Source organism: Etheostoma cragini, chromosome 12 (genome assembly GCF_013103735.1).
Source record: "Etheostoma cragini isolate CJK2018 chromosome 12, CSU_Ecrag_1.0, whole genome shotgun sequence".
Taxonomy (NCBI): domain Eukaryota; kingdom Metazoa; phylum Chordata; class Actinopteri; order Perciformes; family Percidae; genus Etheostoma; species Etheostoma cragini.
This window is the reverse complement of record NC_048418.1, coordinates 12,442,253-12,461,444: the sequence shown is the minus strand read 5'-3', so window position 1 is coordinate 12,461,444 and position 19,192 is coordinate 12,442,253. Positions and strand designations below refer to the sequence as shown.

The 19,192-nt window shown below is 39.1% G+C and overlaps 2 protein-coding genes across 3 annotated transcripts in view; both read right to left on the bottom strand.

Annotated features, from left to right (window-relative positions):
• The window catches only part of pde1cb (phosphodiesterase 1C, calmodulin-dependent b), a 96,526-nt gene extending 91,191 nt beyond the window's left edge, over positions 1-5,335 (bottom strand). The window contains exon 1 of one of the 2 annotated variants that reach the window (XM_034888791.1): positions 4,754-5,335. In XM_034888791.1, coding sequence (XP_034744682.1) covers positions 4,754-5,009 — 256 coding nt within the window. In that variant the 5' untranslated portion in view covers positions 5,010-5,335. The remainder of the gene's footprint in view (positions 1-4,753) is intronic. The other variant, XM_034888792.1, reaches the window with a different exon arrangement.
• Positions 5,336-7,268: 1,933 nt separating this feature from the next.
• Positions 7,269-13,073, bottom strand: LOC117954795 (vimentin A2-like). Its single transcript, XM_034888796.1, has 9 exons — positions 12,459-13,073; positions 12,124-12,184; positions 10,161-10,256; positions 9,706-9,870; positions 8,597-8,722; positions 8,145-8,365; positions 7,991-8,034; positions 7,798-7,883; positions 7,269-7,690 (listed from the first exon to the last, which is right to left on the bottom strand). Exons 1-9 carry the CDS (start codon positions 12,986-12,988, stop codon positions 7,649-7,651), a joined length of 1,371 nt encoding a protein of 456 aa, XP_034744687.1. The 5' UTR covers positions 12,989-13,073; the 3' UTR covers positions 7,269-7,648.
• Between the last annotated feature and the right edge of the window lie 6,119 nt (positions 13,074-19,192).

Here is a 19,192-nt window from a genome sequence, read left to right as displayed (position 1 = left end):
GACAACAACTATGCAATCATACAGAAAAACAAGCTCATTAGAGGTCTCCCCCAGACTGTGGAACAACCTGCTCTTTGTCAGTCCCCACACCACTGTTGCCACAGTGACATAGTCATGTAATTAGGACACACAGGGTGTCAGGGAGCTTGCCTTTTCCCCTGCTAAATACTCATTAGAGGCACCTTCAAGGATAATGTTAGCCTGTGTTGCGAACCCGAGGGAAATGAGATGACAAAACACAGAGCTACATGAACTGTCATCTCCTGTTGCACAAAGACCCTAAAGAAAACAGGAGGAAAAAGATATTATGAACTATTCAGTGCATGCATTTAGCTAATGATTTTTGCACCAGCATGGTTCCGGGTCAAAGAAGCTAAATGAGTTAAGTGGGTGAGTGTCATGTAAGCACGGTAAACAAATGTAAACCTTTTGATTAGAACCAGGCGTCTTACACCTCCAGACATAGTCTCCAACAGACCAAAGCAACTAATCAGTGTCATCTGGACAGCGTCAAATCTACCCTTTGGCTCTTTTCACGACAATCTCACACATGAAGTGTTGACGACCCCGAACACTGTGCCAATTAATACACTTGTCACAGAGGCCACATAGCTCATACACCAGAGCTACATGCTTGCAGGTGTTCAATGTAAAAACAACACCTAACGCAGTAAATCACATGCTAGGTTAAAAATTATTTTTGCATAATGAAATGCGTATTAAAAGACAGAACTTAACTGTATACAGCCTCTATTGTAAAGTAGCATCGTCTTTTAAAAAGTAACCTTATCCTAAGAAATGCTCATATGCAGCTATTCTGCGAAAACGCAGAAATGTAAGTAACATTCATGTCAAATAACTCTGCAACTGGTTCACTGACCGCAAATCTATAAACATATTTCCTAGTGCTGTCCCACTAAATTCGCTCTAAATGTATCTGTAAAATGTTCAAGACCAGTGTTTTTAAAGTGCCTATTCCTTAAAATAACTACCTGGCAACTGTCATATAAGGTATGCTTAGGACTTGGCAACAAAGCAAATCTGTTAAAGGGGCCCTTTAGAGTTTTCCTGTGAGCAGAAAAAGTTGTGTGTATCCTTGACAAACAAAAGTGTTAAATGCATTCCCCTTAACTTCCATTATTTGTATATCCATGTTTACTACCACAAGTACTTTTCTGCCTTTACTGGCACATTGCTGAATTTCTTGGTGCATTACCGCCACCTGTAAATCATTGAAATAGTGTGAATCCACAAATGGGGACCTTTAGAAAGAATTACTCAATAGTGCTAATAGTGGACAGAAACTCCACAGGGAAAAAGAGTGAATATAACAGATATCAACACTGACCAGATGCGAACCCAAGCCACCATGTTGAAGAGGGAACATTTAACAGTGCTACATGAACATCACACTACTTGTTGTACTGACACAGAATGCAAATGCAATTCACTTACATATGAGAATACATCACATGACAGTGGTCTTTTGTTATCTTGAAGTTTGTTTTTGGTTATTGGTTCGGATAACTAAAATGTTTTTGTATTAACATAAAACATCGTTTTCTAACAGACATGATACATTGTAAAAGTATTAAACAGTTTATCCATTTAAATTGAACAGTTCAATCTTCAATGTCCCACTGATTCATACATGCACACCAAAGACTATTAATCAAGGACTTTGTGAATAAAGATTATTTATATGTCGATTGAATTAGTGAATGCTTTTTACACACTCAATGTTTAGTCAGCTCTAAACCCGATTACAGCTATTGAATCACAGAGTTTTCAATAAGCTTGTTGTATTATTAAAATTTTAACTCGTTCATTGTTCACCGATTTGTGTTGCCTCTATACTGCACTTATTTATGAAGGGTTGTTAACACATTTGTTTGTTCAGTGCCTGATACTAATAAAGATTTACTGACAATGAATAACTTAATCATGTTCTGCATATGTTGGTAACACTTTACTTCATGTCTCCCTATTTATTTATTAACATAAGTTTATACACAATAAAGATATGGTACACTCTTTCCCCTCAAAAATGTGTGACACCCCAGTCTGAAACACAACTTTACTCCACTGATTCTCATTCAAATGTAAAATACCATTCAGTAGGACTAATATATGCTATGAGATTGACTCCCGCTCCTCGAACGCCACGGGAAACTGTTGCAATAGGACCCAGTTCTTGTGCCAGTAAGGCAATCAACAGCAGGGTTATTGCTGCTCTTCAACATCCCGTTGTTGTACAATCTCTCCAGTACCTTATATTTACACCTGAATGTTTGACATTTCCCATAAAGCACCTTCTACACTGGTTATATATTATGGATAGCTGAAGTAGACTTGATTCTATTTAAAAATTATTCATCCATGGGGTGTGTGGTCTCATTTGGCTTAACAGCTCAGATAAAAGCCATGGTCTAAAGTTATTAGAGCAGATGTCAAACGGTAGCTTCCTAACTTCCCAACTAAGCAGGAGTTGAGCTCTCTACACCACTGAGACTACACTGAAGGGTCCTAACCAGACGAGCAGATCAGGACGTAGGTGTCTGTGTTTTGTCCCTCAGGTGAAAGCAGATGAGCGTTCAGTCAGCTGAGACTCCTCAACACACATGACCATCATTTGGGACCAGGGAGGAAACTCAACGGGAGTCTACATTGTCATGAGGTCATGGAAACACCACAGCACAGGTGGTATTTTAGGAGTCAGGCAGGGAGAATTATTTTCCTCTGGGACAGATATGCAGGGTGTTGGAACTAGAAGTGGCAGCAGTGGGACAGCGGAAGATAAACGAGAAAAACTGAAGGAAACACGGACTTACACAAAGGTAAAAGTGTAAAAAACAAAAAAATACATTAAAGTAGTTTAAGGAATAAAAATGCTGCATGTATAACATTAGTTAAATGGTACACATGTACTAGTACCATACAGAGATTCACTTAACTGTCAACTGATGATTACACTTTGTACCACCTCTCTCCCTTAAAAAATAATAAAATGACTTAAATTTCACATTTTTATCTTTCTCAACTTACTTTGAAATAAAATCCAAATGTAATCTAACTTGGTGATGCAATTAAATGATTGGAGCTTAGTGTATGCAGTCCATCTCTTTACAGATATGCCATTACCATGACAAGCACCTAATTTCTGGTGTACATTCACCAGATAACTCATGTTGATTCAGTAAAAAAAGAAAATTGTACTATATTTTCCAATAAAGAAAATATAACACGTCTCTGCAATATTGCAGTTTCACATGTGAATTTGTTACAAATAATGGGACTGTAGTTTGGTTTATTTCAGTCCGTGGGACACATCAAAGAGATGCTTTGGTATAGTGGAGATATGTTGCATTGAGGCCGGCCATCAAAGAGCTTCGCATTCATTCAGTGAATACCTTTTTTTTCACCAGCATATTCACAGTAATCCTCTGAAGTGACCAGTTGCTCTCATCTACAGATAGATCCATGAACAGAACCACAGAGGTGTGCAGTATAAAGACACACAGCAGCTGTATTTGAGGCTCGGATGCTCCCAAAAAAATTGAAGAAATGTTTCATAAGTTAATAACAGAAAACATACTTACCAAATTTGCTAATTTGACAAACTGCGTGGCCATCAATCACTATAACTTTTATAATACACTGACTCCTACATCATTGCGTAAAGGAGCATGCACTATATAACTTTTAGTTGATGATCAATTCAAAAAGTACAAAGCCAAACAGAGATAACTGCATGGTTAAACTGCATGCCAGTGGTGTAAAGTATGTATGCAAATACAGTACTTAAGCACATTTTCAGATACTTTACTAAAAGTTCACTTGCAATACAGAATCCTAACAAACAAGACGTACTTGCCAACCAAAGTAAAAACCACTAATTAGGCATCCCCAAAGTGTTACCATTATAATGGTTTGATCAATTGTATAAAGTATTAGTATATTATTTAATAATTACAAATAGAACAATTAGTTACAACTAAGATACTTTGTGAAGGGAGCCTTTTTAGAAAGTGATAGTGTAAACTTAAAAAGTAAGAGTACTGCTGTCCCTGGTAAAAGAAAAAACGTTTTCACAGCAGATATTTTGACATGTCACAGCAGGAAAAGCCCACGTATAATAAATATCATAAATAAGAACTGAATCCCATTTAAATCAGCATTCGCAGGGCCCTGCTGCTGGTTCGCTGGAAGGGTTTACAGGGATCATTAATCGCATTAGTTTCACCTGTGATTTTTCCTGACAAGTCAAAATGTCCGCTATAATGAACATTTGCTAGTAGTGCTAGAAGAAGCATTCAAATCATTTGCTTGAGTAGAGTAAAGGATGTAACTAAAATTGGTATTAGCAACAACAAAGTATCAAGAACAGTTTCTGGAGGTGAAGCTGGACTTCATGTACAGTAGGTTTACTGTTAGAAGTTAGTTATAGAACAATGCATTATCTTATAAACTGAGCATGTGTTTTGTATGAAAAATTGACCTGAAATGTAGTGGAGTAGAAGTACAGTATAGCATAAAAACAAAATACCCAAGTAAAGTAAAAGTAAAAGTAGGCCCTTATTTATAAAAAAAAAAAAAAAGAAAAAGAAGAAAAAAAAAGACAGTAGCCTACTTGAGTAAATGAATGTGTGTTAATCTCCAGCACGGTATATTATGATTTCTTTGCAACAAATGCACATTAAACCAACAGGTGGGTAACTTCTTACGTAACAAGCTCAGTAAAAGTTAAACTTACTGCTCTGTTGACCGTGAGAAGACTTTTTCTTCAAAGTGCGTTTAGCTCCGACGGAGTCTTGTCTGCTCAGCACCTCGGACAGCGCTTGGCGGGAACTCTGCAGTCCTGTTTGGCTCGAGACGTTAAACCGCGTGCTCTTCTTCTTGGCCCGGTCCGACTGTGGAGCGGAATGGCTTCTGTCCGGGTCCTCCGGCTCTGAACCAACTTTCACCAACGCGTTTCTTGTCCGTGTTAGAGCAGAAGTCACCGAGCCCATCACCAAAAAAGAGGTGAAACAGCTTCAGTCAGAATCGGTAACTCTGAGATTACCTCTCATGTTACTCAAAACCGGTTGAAACTTGACACAATAAAACAAAACAAAATGTTTTATACCGTATCTATGCTTGACACCATGTTGGTTTAAGTCGACGAAACCATCGGACAAACCCAACGTCTGTCATTCACAACCCGTTAGCTTGTCATTTTTAGATAAATTCACCGACAGAAAGATATCAAATTGATGGAAGAACCGAAAAACAGAGTTTCACCGGAGAATGTCGGCATGTCTCCCTCTGTTTGTGTCTCCTCCGAAAGACACGTCACTAGAGGAAGTTGCTCTGCTGGCAAACACGCGGGTCTCTCGGGGCAAACCGGCGAAAACAAGGGACATTAATTAACTGCCAAGTACCCCGGATTATTAAAATGGACAGAAAGACAAATGCACTGACTTAAGGAGGGCTAATATTGTTTATGATCATAAAAAAACACCGGTAGAGTTTCCTTTGTTAAAATCAAGTTTTTACGTATCTGGGATAAATGTGATTTTATTAAGCAGTGCTAGGCCTACTTCCGACAAAACGTAACGTGCTGTGAATGACCCACCACTCAAGGTAGTTTACTTGACATTAATCACCGACAGATGGCAGTCAAATAAAGTAGGCCCATATTACTTTCCACACATCAAGATTAGATCTTATCATTGGGCCTCATCTATTATTATATTAATTTGAACAAGTGGCCTGTGACTAAAGGACCAACATTTTGTAATGATAAAATATTATGATAAAATTGTCAAACGTTTGTAGCAATGCAACAATGTAAAATAAAACGACCACAGAGGCCTGCATTCAAAATGGTATTAGAATAAAAGCACAGCAGTATTATCTGCAAAATGCACAAGCATCAATGCCCCAGAATGGCCTTTTGTTGTGTTATAGTACTGTATTTGATATATGTGTGAGAATACTGTCAGCTGGTTAAGGCGGAGCTAAGTTAACTAGTTAAGTTAAGTTAAGTATTGCATCACTATTTATGAACAAATCATGTTTCACATGTGAGATTTAATCCAAAACTTAACTTTTGGCTGTCAGATAAATGTAGTGAGAGTAAAAAGTAGAGTGCAATACTTTTAAAGTGCAATGGAAGTATTAAGAAGTAAAAAATGCTCATGTAAACTATCAGAATATTGTGCTTAAGTACAGTATGAAAATTACTTAGTAATATAACACATCACATTCTATCTTAGTATTAAATGTCAGTTTTTAAACTATTTGAAAGCATTTTGAACAAATGACCTGTGACAGATCATCATTTTTTAAGTCTTTTACAATTGATAAACAATCTTACCTCAAGGTCAACTTAGTAGCCGTCCTGGAGAAGCATCATTCGAAGTTTGCAGTTATCATGAAATTGTAGATTTTCAAATTTTCTTTTTTATGAACACAGTTGAGTTTCAAAAGTTCAGTCTTAAAACAATAGTTGACAAAACGATTTTGCCTGGAGGTACATTTAGCAGCTGCAACTATGCCTTATTAAATGTTAAGTTTCAGAATGAAACTTAACATTTGTCCATGAATGGGCCGTGTGTGTATCTCTTAATTATACTAGTGTCACCTCTGTGAGACCCAACTCCTCCTTCCAGTAAGACAGAGTCTCTGCTGCTATTCGGCAGGTAATGTACCTGGGACGTGATGGACCCACCGAGACAAAGCTATCAAACTATGAACACCAAAAGTGTGACACTGCGCTGAGTTAGCAGTCCATTAGGTCCACATGAACAAGCTGATGTTGTCCAATAACACAGCCCTGCAAAAAATGTGTGAAGCTTGTAATGTTTACTTTTTGTTGAGAGCTGTTGATTTAACCTTTTCACTTGTAAGGCCACAGTTAGCAGGGGATTGTACTCTATGGTGTGGTAATAATACTTTGTTTCTCTAAATGCCTTTAGATTACAGGCATGTTTATTCTGGTCTTTAGTATCTTATATCTGCTTTCAAAAACATAAATATATAATGATTATGTTGCTTCATCTGGACAATTTTGTCTCAAAATCAGTTCTGCTTCTTATAACAGCTGATATATGTACAGTTTTTACCTCATTAAGAACAATGTAAGCTTTTTAAGTAACAATTTAGTTACTTGCAAATGTGGATGTTGTTGTCACAACTAAATAAAATTATTTTTACAAGGAATTGTTTTACTACTTCATCACCATAAAACTATTACCTGCAAAGTATGACACATTGTGTGCACAATATTGAGATACAGTCCTACTGGTTTATTGCTGCATACAGGTAATTGTGACATATTTAGCATACAGATTTCCCGGAGTGTGCATGCTGTATTGATCCAAAAAAATACTACTTGGTTACAAAGAAAGATTTTTGTAGACCTCAATAAGGATTTCTATGTTGTGCTGATTTCATTATTGTGTCTAAACAAATGTGACAAAAGAGAATACTTTCAGCAGAGGAGGAAGCAAAATACAGTCTTTGTCAACTAACAGGCTTACTTGTTCAACACATATAAAAAGGCACTTTTCAAAGCTTTTTGCTTTTTGTGTTTGTTTGCTTGCTTGTAGCCCTGGTGAAATGTGTTGCTTAGTATTGCTTTGTTGATTGTTTGGCAAAGACATTATTACTCCATGTCATCGTGGTTTTGGGTTGACTCATTGATCACCTGAAACAGGATGTAGAGGAGAAAAAAAAGGGTTAGCAAGGTTGTCTGAGCCTAAATTGTCATCAGATAACTACATTTATTAAAAAAAGACTTGAAGGGGATTCTACCTGACCATCCCTGGTCTCAATTGTCTTGATGACAACCTTCTTAGTTGTTGTAGCTTCAAAATGAGGTTTGAAATCAGTCATTGTTTCTAAAAAAAAAAAAAAAAAAAAAAAGACAGGCGTTTTATTATCTGGCCACATAATAACCAATTCTTCCACTCCTGCTGTGAAATCTACATGCAGCTTGGGATTCTACCTCTCAGGTGTAGAGATGAGAAGTTTGGCAGTGGGGTGGCAATTCTGAAAATAGAGAAATATAGTTTGTATCAACATTTGTGTCTTTGTTTTATGTCATGAATTTTGATAAGCATCTCGGTCAGCTAGACATTTTGAAGATCTTCATCCCTCACCTGTTCTCCTCTCCTTCCAGCAGCTTCCTGTAGGTGGCAATCTCTATGTCCAGGGCCATCTTGACATTTAGGAGGTCCTGGTACTCCCGGAGGTGACGGGCCATCTCGTCTTTCATGTTTTGAATGTCCCCTTCCAGGCGGACAATGGTGTCCTGGTAACCGCTCGTCTCCAGTGAGAAGTTCTCCTCCATCTCTCTCATCTGGCGGTCCAGGGATTCGTTCTGGGACAGCAACCAAGTGGGATCAAAATGACACTTAGGCAGTGAAAATAACGTGTAACGTGTTACCTAGATATGTATCCATTTGCTGTGTCATTATTTAATTTAAGCATACAGCTGTTTCTGAAAGTTTTGTGCTCAATTTGATTGATTACAGCTGCAAATGGATTGAAAAATTGGGTTTTGCATGATTATCTTGTCCAGTACAGTGTAAGCCTATTGTTGCATACTCACAGTTCCTTTAAGGGCATCCACCTCACAAGTAAGGGACTGAACTTGGCGCCTATAGTCATTGGCCTCTTGCTTGGCCAGTCGCAAGGCATCATTATTCCTGGCTGCTGCTTCGGTGAGGTCAGCAAACTGGCAATTCCAATGACAAACACAGAGAGCACAGGGTAGAACGGAGTCAACTGTTCAATAAATGATGAGTCAGAGGTTGAGGGAGAGTGACTATGGCAGATAGCGTGAAGCATGTAATGAAAGATGTGGCCACAGGAGACCTGCAGACACTAGCTAGGTAGTTGAAGCTATTTTGACGGGACGCTGTTCAGGACAATCCAATGTTCAAAGGTCATAAAGCAAGGAAGGATATACGTCATTGCATTGCTTTTCAGTATTTTGGCAGATGATTTAATGCTTTTTTTTAAGAACAAGATTTTTGGGGCCACAACGGGCAGTGGAAACACGCTGTGAACACACAGTGACACTATAACGTTTTAGGTTGATATGGCTAACTTGTTAGCAAACAGTCAACAACTATTTACGAATCAAGCAGATAAGAAGCAACATTCATCAACATTTATCATTCATTTGGAGTTGTGTTTCTGGCCACCTGATGAATGTAAGTCCAATATTCACTCTATTTTAGCTCTGTTTTGGTCTCTACTAAGTCCTGGGGGGAACATTTGTGTCTCCTTAGCTGCTAAATGCTTCTCAGAGTTCACCAGTTGCTAACTTTGTCAGCCATCTTGTACTGGGCAGGTAGCGCCTACTGCAGCAAAAACAACACTGATGAGGGCCAGGAAAAATGATCCAAAACAGTAAAGTTGGGGGTCTGAAAACCAAAAAAAAGAGCTGAAAGACACTAAAATGTTTCATAAAATTAAGAAGATCTGCAGATTCAGGTGAGTTTATTGCTAGAAGTAATAGTTTTCAAATACAAGTAGTGATGTGTTCAATTACTAACAGAAAAATACTAATTATAGCTGCCTTAGAGTTTATAGATGTAAGATATGCAGAATGTGGGATTATATTCAAGCTTTAGTCCATTTATCCTGCTGCTTTGGAATTTCTTTTAAAGATTTTTTTTTATTACACCACATTCTTTTGTAGATAATCTTTACCTTGGATTTGTACCATTCCTCAGACTCCTGAATGTTTTTGGAGGCCAGGTTCTCATACTGCAGACGGACATCCCTCAGAGCAGATGTAAGGTCAGGTTTAACCATCTCCATGTCCACCTGCACATGCTGCTGCTGCTGGATCTGGGTCTGCAGCTCCAGCATTTCCTGCAATAACATCAATAGAACTGGCATGTACAAATACTTCTTTGCTTACTCAGATGACATACATTAATGACACTATTGCAAGTATGTAGACTTTTATTTTAATGTTCATTTATTTACTTTTCCATGACTTTCCTACCTGTATTTAATATCACCGATTTGGTCCTCTGACCAGATTTACAAATACCTCAAATTATTTGGCCCAGTAGACATATAGGTGCGTTTAGCTTATTAGGCAGTGCATGCACAACGTTTCTGCAGTCCGCTTTTGGCAGAAAAAAAAGGAAGCTTACCTCATCATGCAGCTTCTTGAGGAAGTTGATTTCATCCTGGAGTGACTCAACCTTCCGCTCTAGGTCTAGTCTGGCAAGGGCAGCATTGTCCACATCCTATGTAGTGACATTGACTCCTAATAAGGTGACTTGTAAAGGTGACATGAATTATGCATTATGTGTTTGCTGACATATGAAGAAAATACTCTCTCAAACATGCTGTACAGACACACTCACACAACAGCCACGTACACACAATGACCCACTGTGCAACGAGGAAAGGTCACAAATACATGGATCCAATAGAAATCAACTGCAGGCACATGACAAATGTCACAGCCACCAAGTCCTCCAAACTACACAACCACATAGGTTGTTTATTCTAATCTAATTCGGTCCATAGGAGCATTTCATTAACTAGTGTCCCTAGCGGTGGTAGGAAGCACAACCCCCAGGAGCATTTTAAACACTGTTAAAGATGTGAAATGGATGCAGGTTGGTTAGGTTTAGGCAGAAAAACTACTTGGTGAGGTTTAGAAAAACTTAGACGCCTATTGTTCCTTCAGTGAAAGATTTTAAAAAGGAGTTCAGTGAGACTGTTTCAATCCCTACATAAATGAATTTTATTTAATAAAAAATGACACACTGTTGATCACCCAGAGCCACAAAGCATTATTCAAGAGGCCCTTAATCCCATTTATTCTTACCTAACTGCATTCCTGACCTGAAGGTTTCTATTGGTTCTTTTGGTAGAAATGTAGTCATTCCACTGGAAGCGTTGCTACTGTCTTTAAGATACAGTAATCACAATAACTACTGCATCTTATCATTTATAAGTTCACTGAATAAGGCATGAAGCAAATGGTCTCTTACCAAGAAAAATCACTATAATGTAAAACCCAATTGTATTCAAAACATCCTACTTTATTCTATCTCTCATACGTACATACTCGCTGTGGCACCTCATCCCTGTGCTTTGTCAGGGCGTTGGCAGGCTGGTGATTGAGGTATCAGCAAATAAAGGAGCTTTGCTCTTGCTATAATGCCACAAACAAAGTCTGCTATTCAGCAGGGTTTCCCCAAACAGGCCAGGGGCTGGAAGCGTGACTGTTTGCCTGACTGAGTGACAGCCAGCTGCAGGGCCTTGCATTAGAGCACCATGTCAGGCCACAGAGGACTTCCTTCCTGCCATTCATTTATAGACAAGGTTGTGATGGTGCCGAGTATTAATAAAATACAAATACAGCACAAAATCACTAGAGAATTTAAGTTTACTCTTATTTATATCTGTGGCTATGCAAATGCACCTGGTTTTTGTTGTGTTTTTTGGTTGCGTGACACTCATTTGACACTTTTTCCACGACTTATCATCACTTCATCAAATCACAATGATCCCCAGTGATGGTGAACAATCACTGGCAAACAAGTGAGATTTTCATATGCTGATGCTCCCCCTGAATGAGACAGCCGGATCACATGGTGGCATGTCTTCTCGCTCTGATAACCATTGGGTCCACACTGTTTTGTCCAGCTCATTCAGTGTGACCAGTCAGACTTAAAAAAACGATCTCCTCATTGCAGGCCTGATTTAACTCAACAGTCACAACTTGGCCTTTTGTACCAGGACAGGGTCAGTTGTGCTCCACAGTTATTTTGGATCATGAGAAGAATCTGCTGTTGTGCCATCAGAAGAGTGCATTCCTGTCTCTGCAGCTCATGAGCAATAATTAGATAGAGATTAGGTAGGGGACCAAGTGGACTTTTACACCACATAACTGTTAGAAGTTAGCCTCATTGAGATAATTAAGGTTTTACATCACTTGACGTCCATTTAGTTTTTTTAAAGCCGATGTTTTCAACAGCAGTATCTTCTGCTGTTGAAAACTAAGGTCATTCCCTATTGTTATTCTCTTTGCAAAAATCCTAAGGCAGAGATGTACCTGATGTCTGTCTGTATATATATAAAACCTGAATTGTACTGTACTTGTCTGAAGCTGTGCATGCTGCCCTCGGCCTCCTCCCGCTGGCATATCTCATCCTGCAACCTGCAGAGACAAAAAGCAGGCATTTTATTTTTAACGGCTGATGGGACTTACACCTTAAAGCATGACATTTTTTCCTGCCTTTCCAGCGCTCATCCACTTTTTCATTACTAGTTACTAAAAATATAGCCAGTAATTAAGTCTGTTTAACAAAGTTATGAATTAATGTGCCATGCATATAGGGCTGCTGATGTATAGGCCAACAACATAAGAGTAATCTGTATGGAGTTTCTTCAACATCACACAGTGGAGAACAGATACGTCCCGCGCCTCCTACTTCTCTCTCAGCCTGTCGATGTCGTCTGCCAGGTTATCCCGGTGAACTTCCACCCGGGCCTTCTCGTTGCTGAGCTGGTCCACCTGGCGCCTCAGCTCCCGCATCTCGTCCTCGTACAGATCTCCGACCCGGGACGTGCCTTTGCCCCGCAGCTGCTCCAGCTCCGCCAGCAGAATCTTGTTCTGCTGCTCTAAGAAGCGGACCTTATCGATGTAGTTGGCGAAGCGGTCGTTGAGCGACTGCATCTGAGCTTTCTCGTTGGTGCGGTTCGTCATAAACTCGCTGTTTATGGCGTCGGACAAGGAGAAGTCCAAGTTCTCGGAGGCCAGCCGGGGCATGGCTGCGCTGCTCCGGAGCCTTTGGGTCTTCGCTGCGTAGATGGTCGGCGGGGCGGAGGAGAGACCGTAGGATACCCGGGAGGAGCGCACCGGACTGGAGTACTGGCGGCTGGAGTAGCTGGTCCTGGTCGCTACTTTCTCCCCGCCAAACATCTTCTTGTAAGAAGACTGTGGAGCTGTTCTATAAGACATCTTGCTGGTACTTTTTCAGACAGTAGCTCGGTGTTGCTCGTGTCCCAACTGCATCAACGGAGTGCGCCTGGGAGGGCGTTTCCTCACCCATTACTTATTTATAGTCTCCTCCTCATGCAAATAACTCAACAGTGACCTGAGTGACACCTCGACGATCCAATCAAAGAACGGAGTAGGCTACACGAAGGTTTTCAAGGTCCACCCTGGATCAAACTAGGCCAAAAGGTTATTGCGCACAATACATTAAGGATATGTGAGGTCTGGCATGTGCTGTCACCTCAAAGATGTTCAACAATAAAAGTCACATGTGGGTAATTGCATTTGTTTCAGCAGCTGCACGTGAGTGTCAGGAGATGCAGATTGGGCTATTGATCTTGTGAGGATTTATTTTGAATGTTTTTCCAAATATATCAAGAAAACCCAAAGAAGTAGGATATGGATCTGATCTCCAAGAACTATTAGCTATAGTTATGGGGATAAAGATAATGAAACAGTGATTGAAATGTGTTTCTCTGGGACAGAAGGTTTTGCCAGGTTTCTGACTATGTCAGCAAACTTTCATCCTCACAATCCAGATTTGAGTTAATGCAGTGCAGCAAATTGTGTGTTTGTATGTGTGTGTATGTATGTTTATTAAAGCATTTTATGAATACGCTTTATGTGAAATGCCTGAGTGTGAAATCATAAAATCAAAAAACTTTACAATTGTTAAATCGGGTTTTGAGGACATCATACAAGTGACAGAACATGCAAAGACATATGGGCTGCTAATCCATTACACACGGGATTCTTTTTAATGATCACACACAGAGAGGAAAGAGAGAGAGGGAGAGAGAGAGAGACAGACAGAGGTTGGGGTGGGGTACAAATTAAAAGGAATCAAATGTACCAGCAGGTTTGCCGCAGCTTTGTATGTTCGCAGGTTCTTAGCAATCATGCTTCCCCCAGATTGACCTGCAGCATATTATAAACATACAGTGTATTAAATATGTCAGGGGAGACTCTTTTGCTCCCTTCTCTGAATAGAGAGCCGTCAGTACTGCAGCGCTGCTGACTGGCTGAGATTCAGTGATTGTGAAGGGAGTCGCAGGGCAGCAGAGCTGAGCCAGGGACACTCTACACCTCTCAGCCACACTGCACTGGTGCTACTGGGTGTACGGTGCTCTTTACAGAACACACAAAAAGAGGTTTTGTTATGTTTGTCGACAAGATAGCAGCCTGAACAAATATTCACTTCACAGAAATCACATTTTTGCCTCGAGGGCTTAGGTGACTGCAGTGGATTGAAGTTGGCATGTTGCCCCTAAGTTAGGACTGCAGGGGCAAACCCAGCTACTCAGGGAGCTGGTCTGATCTTTGTAAAGCATCGTAGGCTGGGGGAAAACATCAAACTACAGTCCGGCTTTGCCTGTGCAATATTAGGGAGTTAACACTTTGAGTTGTATCCTCATTGTCTGAGTCGTGCTTAACAATTTAGTTTACTTACCGTATCTGCAAGTATAACCCACGTCTACATTTAGTTTTTTTCCCCTACTGTTATATGCAGTAGTGGATGAAGTATTCAGATCACTTACTGAAATAAAAGTAGCAATACAACATTATTAAATACTGTTACAGTCAAAAGCCTGCCATTCAAAAACAACTTTAATTATAAGTACTGGTAACAAAATGTATAATGTATTAAAATTAAAGTAGTGATTATGTAAAAGGGATCCTCTCAGTTTTATGTTACATTACCGGATGATTATTATCGATGTATTCATTTTAGTCTACTTTAATGTTGTAATTGGTCCAGATGGAGCTAATTTTAACTGCTATATATGCTTTTGGGTATAATCTACATTATTACATCATATTTTATGAACTGATCGCATGTTTTGGTTGCTAAATATAAAGTAACTATAGCTGTAAAAAAAATGCATAATGGAGTAAGTAAAAAAAATCTCTAAAATGGAATAGAAGTAAAAATAAATAGTCAACGTAGAACACATCAAAATGGTGCTTAGGCACGTACACAAGTAAATATACTTTTTCACACAATCACCTTATGAAATCCAATAAAGTCACACTGTCAGGAGAGGTGTTGCCACCTCGAACCAGCTTTAAAGTTATCATACAACAATAATCTAGTGGTCAGGGGACGTTCTACATTCTAAAAAGGGGGATTATGAGCATAAGGAAGGACTAATACAGTGACACAAAAAACTAAATATGTATTGTATGTCCTTTGAATTAATAGATTTTCTACATGGTTCTGTGTCTTATCCCAGTTGAAGCTGGTATACTTTTACATTAACCCATGCAGTCTAACTTCCTTATCATCATCTCACGTTTTTTAACCTTGGATTTTAATTCATTTATGTTACATATCCTATCTAATGTTGACTGTGCTTATGTTGTATTGATTTTTGAATGTGTTTATTACTATACTTAATGTAAGGTGACCTTGAGCAAAAGGTGCCATTCAATAAAATGTGGTATTAATATTATTATAAAATGTATACATATTCATTTGAATCACGAATAGGCTAAGTGCTGTGGTGAAAGTAGTTTTGAGATTTTTTAATTTAGGGGAAACAATACCAATTTTTTTTGTTTACAGGTATTGTCTAGATGTAAATGCATCAATGCCAGTGGTGATTGAGGGCCAACACATTCTCATACCTAAACGAAATTATAGGTCCATTTCCAAAGACAACCAAAATGACACAAACAGCAATTTTATTTATTGTTGAAAGCTGGAGGTTTAATCATGTGATGGTTATCATGTGACCCTTCTGTTTAATGTAAAGGGCACAGTTTTAAACATATTCAATGTAAAACCGAACTTGGATAGTTTAAGCAACAAAATACTTTGTTAGGGTTAGTAAACCATCAGGGATTGGCTTAAAATGAGTAAAAGAAAACATAGGTACAACTTGGTTCATTTAAAAATGTAGGTTGACTTTTGGTTACACAAGGGACACGAACCCTGGCCTCCTGATTTAAAGTACTGTGTTTTTTTGACCAACCAACCAACCAACCAACCACCCACCCCAACCTCCCTAATGCAAAACGTTGCGCTCTTATACTTCACCTGTCACCTCTCTTCTTTGTTTGCTCTAGTAATCATTTCTACAGCTACGAGGGGGCGCGCTTTACAAGAAAAGTTATTGTTGTTCATTATGAGGTGCTTGCACACTGTAGTTTTTAGGGTGAAGACAGGCTGAAAGGGCCCACACAAGGGCTCATGTACTAGTAAACAGTGGAAACCGGTTACTAAAACAGGCAATGGAAATTCACATGATCCACACTCACATAGAGGCAGGGGGCTGTAAAACATTCCTGCTCTCAGGCCCATTATGAGCCAGCCCTGCCAGTGTTGGCTACAGAAACAGACAGAGGAGGCTGGGATTGTCACAGACAGAGCAGGGATTGTGTATTGCTGATCTGTCACCTAACTGCAGCGATAGAATGCAGACAGTGGGCCTTAATTATTGTTTGTAGCCCGGTGTTTGCCAGTGCCATAGTTTAAGCCAAATAGCTCCCATTCTTGGCAATGTTTGGAATTTATCGTTTGGTTCTTTTATTTTTGTTGCTGAGGTTCCCGTTTCTCTCCAAAGCAACAACACTGCAGGGGAGCTCATTAAAACATTGTACAACAGGACTAGAAGAAGAATCAAATAAGACTCGACATTATTCAGAGTCAGACAGCCTGTAATGGGAAAGGGCATCAGAGAAGCTAAATCTTGTTTCTGGGTGTCATCGCTTCAAAACCACAGACACTGGGCAGCAAAAAAAGGCATCCTTTGTTTCACCTCCCATGATGGTGAATCACAGACCCGTGCGCCCAGTAGCCATAGCAATCGTCCAACATTATCTCCCAGCGCCGAAACCCAGACAGAGACAGATTCAGGGGCTGCCCTGTTAACAGAGATAAACTCTAACTGGAAATTCATGATTTATATTATTCACAAAGTTGCAAAAATGCATGTTTATAGTGTGCAGTTTGCAACAGCGTGTCCCTATCTTATATTAAGTTCCTTTCAGGTTTTGCTTGTTTGGTGTTTTGGTAAAATAAATAGGTTGGCTTCTTTGTGAGGCATGACATGGCAGATTTAGGGTAGGAGTGCTTCAACACAATGTGTCTGTTGCGCCTCAGTGATTGTATGGAGATCCGACTGAAGTAAATCTAATGTAAGAAAGTAAACCTGTATATTCACTAGGTGTGCAGGATATATTGACTTAAAATCTTTATCGCAATATCATGTTGCGCAATATTATAATCAAAAGTGTCACAATAAGTATGCAATAATTTGTTAATTTTGTGGAGCGATGCGCCCTGTCCGTTGACTGTGTGGCTAAGTTGTGTTTAATTTAGCGTTCGCTTGAAACGTTATACTGATCATATTTCATTGGCCAGCTACCGTGCCACTTGCACATGTTAGTGCAGGTCAGTGCATGGGGCCTCGACGTGACAAACCCTATGGAGCGCACCACGTGACGGTGTGCATATTTCAACAGAGTGACAGTGTACATAAAGAAATAGAGACAATAAAAGGGAACAACTCATGAGTGCATGTTACTATCCCAAAAAACCCTGTTGCAGTTAATACTTCAGAGCTAGCCAAACAAGCCTCGCTAGCGACTGCTTTTGCTAGTGGCACAAAGTACGACAAGAACTCAAAGAGACATACCAAAATCACCAATGCTATAACGTATTTTAGACAAATGGTACCAAATCCCATCCGACATCTATTTCTCACAGGTAGCTATATTTTATAAAATATAGCTTTTATAAAATAAAAACTTTGGACTTGGATAGAGACTTTTCATGTACAACCGACCTGTGATCTAGCCACACAACGGAGCCGTACATAGTCTCACTGTGGACTATATTGTTATCAATCTATGAATATTGTTAAGATTCGTTCTCTCGTAAATTTGACATATGTTTAAAAATACCGAAATGAATATTGATATTGTAATATTCATAATAAATTTCACAATATCATATTTTGTCAATATCGTACAACCCTAATATCCAAGCTACTCTCCCCGACTAACCCCCAAATGTGCTTATGTCAAGCCTGTGCATGGTGGTCATGTTATATCAGTGGTATATATAAGTATATTTACTCAAGTGGTAATTCAATTTTCTTCTACTCCACTAGTTTATCTGACAGCTGGATTAAGATTTTACAGAAAAATAAAAAAGAATAATTAATTGAGTTAAGATTAAAGCTGAAGATCCACACCATTTTGTCTAACACTAAAAAGCAATGTCTAGTGTGGGCCCCTTGTCACATTCTGTACAAATTATTAGCAGCTCAATCAAACAAGCATTTGCTATCTTAAGTTCTGATATGGTTGAAAACATTGTATATATAAAAAAATATGCATATAAAATAATAATAGTTAGTAATAATACACACTGTTTTGTTAGTAATCACTACACACAGGCCTGAAATACACACACACGCTCAGGAACAATTTATGCACAAATGGGGAGATATACAAATTAGACCCACCTCAACCAGCTACACCACTAAATATCATACATAATAATATATATCACACAGGCCATTTTCCTACAGAACAAGTACTTTTACTGTTGTACTTTAAATTAAGTAAAGAATCTTAATCTACGTCTAGTTGTGAGGAACTGTCTTATCTCTTGGAACTTAAGCACTAGCTTTTCTGTCAGTAGTCAACAAAATGGGCAGAGTAAGGACAACGGCTGTTCATTTCAGGGAATAGAGCTTTTACACTGGATACCTTTTGGCCATGGTAACAACAGAGGAATTCAATTTGCGGGGGCTATTTTCCAAATCTCCATAGTGACTGACAAAACCCTTGGAAAGTATCCAAGAACGGCCACTTTGTTAAGTCCTCACTCACTTTCTTTGTCTCCCTCTTTCTTTTGTCTCTCAGCATGTGTGTGATTGGGTCAGGGACTAGGAGGGGAAATAAGGAAAGAATAACTTCCCAGCATTTGCTTCTGTCATTAGCCAAAATTTCATGTATAATTTGTCAAATATACAGCATCAAATGCCCAAATGAATTACACCTAGCCAATAAAAACACATACCCTTTTTAAGGATAATGTCCACTGGTCACACATAACTTAAGCCAATTTGTTACTAGTTGTCATATACACTCACCGGCCACTTTATTAGGTACCCCATGCTAGTAACGGGTTGGACCCCCTTTTGCCTTCAGAAC